The sequence below is a fragment of the Triticum urartu genome, chromosome 3, assembly GCF_003073215.2.
Source record: "Triticum urartu cultivar G1812 chromosome 3, Tu2.1, whole genome shotgun sequence".
Taxonomy (NCBI): domain Eukaryota; kingdom Viridiplantae; phylum Streptophyta; class Magnoliopsida; order Poales; family Poaceae; genus Triticum; species Triticum urartu.
In genome coordinates, this window is record NC_053024.1 from 675,960,067 (window position 1) to 675,966,336 (window position 6,270).

Consider the following 6,270-nt stretch of genomic DNA (forward strand, 5'->3'; position numbering starts at 1 on the left):
TCATGTGTTTGATCATAAGCTACACTTAATGCTTGCTTAATGCTATTATCTTATCTATCTTATGTGATCTTCACTATTCTTGGTGATGAGTGCATGTATTTCATCTTATCATTTTAAGCGCTCCACCAAGAATGTATGTGACATGGAAGAGTAACCCATGAACTCTAACTCTTGTGCATTTGCAGTCCAGCAATTTTAAATATCACAAATTTAGGGTGGAGCTCTTACTTATCAATACTTCTCAAAGCGACGATATATTTCATGCTTATTATCTTTTGTTCGAAGCTTTGATCTATATGTTGTCATCCATTACCAAAAAGGGGGAGATTGAAAAGTGCAACTATCCCTAGGTGGTTTTGGTATTTTCATAAACAACATATAGCTCATTGAGGTAATGCTATTCCAAGATGATTATTTCAGGAAAGCTCAATGATTGGCATGGCATGGATGTGAAAGTGGAACCCTCAAAATGCTAAGGACAAAGGATTGGCTCAAGCTCAAAAGCTCAAGACTCTTCATTTTATATTTTAGTGATCCAAGATCACATTGAGTCTTTAGGAAAAGCCAATACTATTAAGGAGGGATGAGGTGTTGCTTAATGAGCCTCTTGCTTCATGTGCTTAGTGATATGCTCCAAAACCCTCAACTACTTTCCCATATCCACATATGACCTAAACCCTAAGCCAAACTTGGTCCTACCGATTCTTCCTATCCGGCGCCACCGAGTTTCATTTGTCATAAGCCACTGCTAAACCCTAGCAATTCGGTTCTACCGATAAGGATCTCGGTCTCACCGAGATGGGGTTGCAAACTCTCTGTTTCCCTTTCGTAACTTTTCGGTCTCACCGAAAGAGCGAATCGGTCCCACCGAGATTGCAATGTAAACTCAGTGTTTCCCTTTGTAACTTTTAGGTCTCACCGAGTTCCACTCGGTCTCACCGAAAGAGCAAATCGGTCCCACCGAGTTTGCCTGACCAACTCTCTGGTTAGCTAATTACCAAATTCGGTCTCACCGAGTTTGTGTAATCGGTCTCACCGAGATTACGTTATGCCCAAACCCTAACCATATCGGTCCTACCGAGTTGCATGTCTCCCACCGAAAATCACTAACGGTCACTAGGTTTACATTTTCGGTCCTGACCGAGCTTATTGATTCGGTCCCACCGAGATTGGAAAACTGTGTAACGGTTGGATTTTGTGTGGAGGCTATATATACCCCTCCACCTCCTCCTCATTCGATGAGAGAGCCATCAGAACACACACACCATTCCAACTCATATGTTCTGAGAGAGAACCACCTACTCATGTGTTGAGACCAAGATATTCCATTCCTACCATATGAATCTTGATCTCTAGCCTTCCCAAGTTGCTTTCCACTCAAATCTTCTTTCCACCAAATCCAAATCCTATGAGAGAGAGTTGAGTGTTGGGGAGACTATCATTTGAAGCACAAGAGCAAGGAGTTCATTACCTACACACCATTTGTTACTTCTTGGAGAGTGGTGTCTCCTAGATTGGCTAGGTGTCACTTGGGAGCCTCCGACAAGATTGTGGAGTTGAACCAAGGAGTTTGTAAGGGCAAGGAGATCGCCTACTTCGTGAAGATCTACCGCTAGTGAGGCAAGTCCTGTGTGGGCGATGGCCATGGTGGGATAGACAAGGTTGCTTCTTCGTGGACCCTTTGTGGGTGGTTGCTTCTTCGTGGACCCTTCGTGGGTGGAGCCCTGTGTGGACTCGCGCAACCGTTACCCTTCGTGGGTTGAAGTCTCCATCAACGTGGATGTAGGATAGCACCACCTATCCGAACCACGGGAAAAACATCCGTGTCTCCAATTGTGTTTGAATTCTCCAAACCCTTCCCTTTACATTCTTGCAAGTTGCATGCTTTACTTTCCGCTGCCTATATACTCTTTGCATGCTTGCTTAAATTAATGTGATGATTGCTTGACTTGTCCTAAAATAGCTAAAATCTGCCAAGAACTAAAATTGGGAAAAGGTTAAGTTTTTATTTGGTCAAGTAGTCTAATCACCCCCCCTCTAGACATACTTTCGATCCTACACAGGCATTTCAGCTCCTTACAACAAGGCCTTTAGAATAACTCGCTAGTAGATGTTGATAACACTTTTGGTTCTTCTATACCAAGTGTAAATGGCTTCTAAAGACAAGATACTGGCTCGGCCTCGCCTCCCAATGTGCCATGCCATAATATTCTGATGCCAGACACATTTTGTGCATCCTGCTATTCTTATGGCATGAACTATTAGTACCAAGGGGATACTTCAATCAATATCTCAACAAGTGGTAAGCAACAATATCAACTTGGAATAAGTCGTCCTCCCCTTGTGTGGCCCTTTGAGTAACCGATTAGATATTCAATCTCTTGAGGCTCCAATGGAGTCACTTGTTCTTTCCAACCCAGACAAGATTCTCCTTTTTGCACTAATTGATGGAATAACTTTGAACACTTTGAGGGTGGCTTGCCCATGGTGTAAAGATCACACTTGAACCGTTCTATCAGCCTTACACTTTCCAAACCTGTTCGCAAGTAGTTGGGTTGCGTTCCCGAGTCCCAAGAAGGCCACCGCTTCTTGTAATGAGGGAATGCCTCAAATATGGCCTTTGGAGGCAGAGGAATAAGAGGTGTTGTGTTCTAAATTGGCAAATTATGGATCTAGGCTCTTCTCCTTGTTGTTGCACACAAATGCTTAGAATCCATACGCACTCGGGTTGAATTTCATACAGGAATCTTTATATGGTCGTCCATACACGTCAGGGAGCTTTGCCCACATTTTCATAGTAGAAAAGGTGGTCTAGTATCGTGTTTAAGATCAATTTTGGTCAATCTGACTAATGGTAGGCTATAATTGGGCAGGTAAATCCAACCATTGGTTTTGGGAGAGGCATAGATGTTAATCATGGTTGTAATCCAAATTGACCTGTGTTGTACCTCCATACCGCTTCGTCTTTTTCTTGCTCTCTATCGTCATTATTTTTTTCTTTCTCCCTCTAAAGATTTTAATTGTATGCCCGTAACCTGCCAAATGTACACATATTGCAGTGCCCTTACATCAAATTAAAGGAGCAAAACCATTTTCTTATTCCAATGTACATCAAACCACAAAGTACCTGTTGGCCTTGTAAGTTAAAATCACCTACAACCTGTGATGCACTAATCGAATCAACTAATATAGAGAGATCAACATCCGCACCTAAGTATTTTAACACATATATATCATAAGGAGCCTTTTCCATAGGAAAATGAACATCAAGGAACAATTTTACAAGCACTGATACCACATCATGTAATAGCCATATTAGCTTCATCTTTAGAAAATCCCATATTTATTAATGAGTTGATCTTCTGATCTTTCTCTGACATCTCTCGTACAAAATCCTGCACAAAAGGATAACAAAAACTAAGATTAGAAAACAATTGCTATACATTACTGATTCTTAATGCCAACTAAGTGATTGGCCTTTTAGTTATTTACGACGAGTCCTTGAGAATAACCCCCAAGTCAATGTTGATAACCCTTCAAGTTCCTCTATGACAAATGTGAATGGCTTCTGCAGACAAATATTGGTCCAACCTCACCCACCTCCCTATGTGTGGTGTCGTGCCATAATATTCCAGTGCCAATCACACTTTGGACATCCTGCTATTATTGTGGCATGTGCTATCAATACCTAAGGGAATGCTTGAATCAATATATCAAGTGTCCATCTTTGCCATGAAGTGTTTTTTGGCTGTAGAAGTTGTTGGCTTTGTGTCTATGTTGAAGCCACTTTCTGAACCCAGCAAAGAGTAGGAGGATTCTAAAGGAGGGAATGATGGGGTTTTCGCATCAGGTGCCATTATATGTCCTTACAGCTGAAGAAGTTCACAACTCCCCAATTGGATCTTGTTGCACTGTTCGCATTGTTTATATGAATTTTGTAAATTATCTTATTTACTTCTAGTAAAAAATTATGGTATGAATTTATCCGAAAGTGTGGTCATTTAAGATTGGGAATTGTTTTAAATCGGCCGATTGGGAGAGATTTCCGTTGGTTGCTCGCTCAGTGCATCACGCAGCTCTGGGCCCAATGCATCGCTCGCTTCCTTCCCATTATCTCCTCCACCCATTCATTATCCCCTCAACGCTTCCCTTCTCTTTCCCTTTATTTCCTCTTCGACCGCCGTGGATGACCTCTTGTATCCATGCGCCGTGCCCTCTTTCGCCACCGGGACGACGAGTTACGACGGCGGCCATGGGAGGATGATGCGAATCCAGGAGGTTCAACACCGACAAGTGGTTCGATGCCTTGGGTGCGTGTCGCGTCGGTGCCAGTGGGGACAAACTAAGTTGCGACCGCCGGTGTGGGGGGGGCATGCTGCAACCGGCCATGATAGAGCTAGGGACCGTCGGTGCGGCGTGCTGCAACCCGTGGCGGGGCTGTATGCTGCAACCGGCAGTTGCAGGATGCTTGAACCGGCTGGGAGGATGTTGCAATAGTGGTCGTACCCGACGATGGCGGCTGACAAGTGTTGCAACCGCGTTGGCAAAAACTGGAACCACGAATCCACGGTCACTAGATGCTGGAACGCGACTACCCGAAGCTTTTCCGATGGTGACCACTACCCGACGGGATGCTGCAACCGCTGTGTCTGGATATTGGAACCGGCACCCACCGTTGCGGCAACTGGCTTCGACGACGGCTACGGTGGGGCGCTACACCGACAACGAATGTTGGAACCGCAAGGCTGATTTGCTAGGACCGGCAGCTCGTTTTGCTGCAAAGGGGCGGACCATGCGAGCACCGGCACCGCAACCGTCGGGCCGGCAAACGGTGCCACGATGTTGCAAGGGGAGGCGGTAGGAGGCCGTGGGTGGCGACGAGCCGACGCACTGCGGCAACTACCGTGAGCGAGGAGAGAGGCGGCGATGCGTGTTTGCATGCCGGGAAAAAGGCCAGGTGCCAATCCGACGGCCAAGCGCATCCAAATCAAACACATCTTACAGCTGGGAGGCGACCGGCCCAAAGCTGGCGCCGGTCGGCCGGCGCCCAGGGACATCACGTTTCTGGATTTATTAGTTGCAAGGCGTGCGCTGTCCGATCATTTTTTCCGTGGATAGAGCGACGTCCAAACGGCCAACCGACGGCCACTCACTTCGGCTAGCTCAGGCCAGCAGCACAAAACCAACAAGCGAACGCGAGCGCAGGCCATCGCATCCATCTCATGGCGCTCTTCTCCATCCTACGCTCGTCTCCGCTGGCCGTCCCCGCGGCCTCTTCTAGCCGCCGCCCCAACCATGGTGTCTGCCTACTACGCGTCAGCACCAGGACCGCGCCGTCATCTCTGTCCGTGAGGTGCGAGCAGAGCAGCAAGCCGGGCGGCGGCAGCGTCGTCGACGTGTGGGCGAGCCGCCTGGCCATGATGAGCTTCGCCGCGGCGGTCGTCGCCGAGGTGTCCACCGGCAAGGGCTTCGTGGAGGTATGTACGCTCCCATGGATCGACCCGTGACGCCATGCTCTGCTGGGCTAGTTGCTCACTATTGACAGCGCTCTGACGTGCTTTGCAGAACTTCGGCGTGGCGACACCGGCGCCGGCGTTGGCGCTGGTGGTGACGGCGCTCGTCATCGGCCTGGCCGTCCTCTTCATCGTCAGGTCGGGAGCGCAAGATTGATGGATCCATCGCACGAAATAATTGAAGACCCTTTTCTAGAATACAATACAAAGTAAGCGGAGACCTATTTCTGAAGAACGAGCGTGCAGATCTTCTTTGCGTCTGGTTTGCAAAGATTCCTGGAGATTACAATTAGCATTACTTCTGACTGTAGATGATCTGATGTATCATGGTACTACTGCTGTGAGCATATTCATATGGAAAATTCTGGTTCAAATTCAAGTGAGCCAAAGGCTTCCGATGTTGCTACCATTCTGTGTGTGAAACTGTGAATTCAGACCGATGCTCAAAGTTCAGGCTCTAACACCCTGTTAATGATTCGGTTATATGATTGCAATGTCCGTTCAGATGTGTATATGCCATATATGAAGTCCCTGAAATAAAAACATTGCATATATAAAAGTAAAACATGCAAATGGACGAAACATGTGTCTTGTGTAGAGTTTTGTGCGTGGGTCAACGTTGGTGGTACCTAGAGTCACCTGAATTCCTGATGGATTTCTTCTGCACCCAGATGATTGCTTTCTGGGAACACTGGTCTTCCACTGGGGACATGAATACCTTTGATTTAGCCCTGCATGTATATGTATGTGGTAGGTA

General features: G+C 46.7%; 1 protein-coding gene across 1 annotated transcript; it reads left to right on the forward strand.

Annotated features, from left to right (window-relative positions):
• The first annotated feature begins 5,130 nt into the window (after positions 1 to 5,130).
• On the forward strand, positions 5,131 to 5,974 carry LOC125545868 (stress enhanced protein 1, chloroplastic-like). The gene is made up of 2 exons (XM_048709925.1): positions 5,131 to 5,477; positions 5,566 to 5,974. Exons 1-2 carry the CDS (start codon positions 5,223 to 5,225, stop codon positions 5,668 to 5,670), a joined length of 360 nt encoding a protein of 119 aa, XP_048565882.1. The 5' UTR covers positions 5,131 to 5,222; the 3' UTR covers positions 5,671 to 5,974.
• Positions 5,975 to 6,270: the final 296 nt, after the last annotated feature.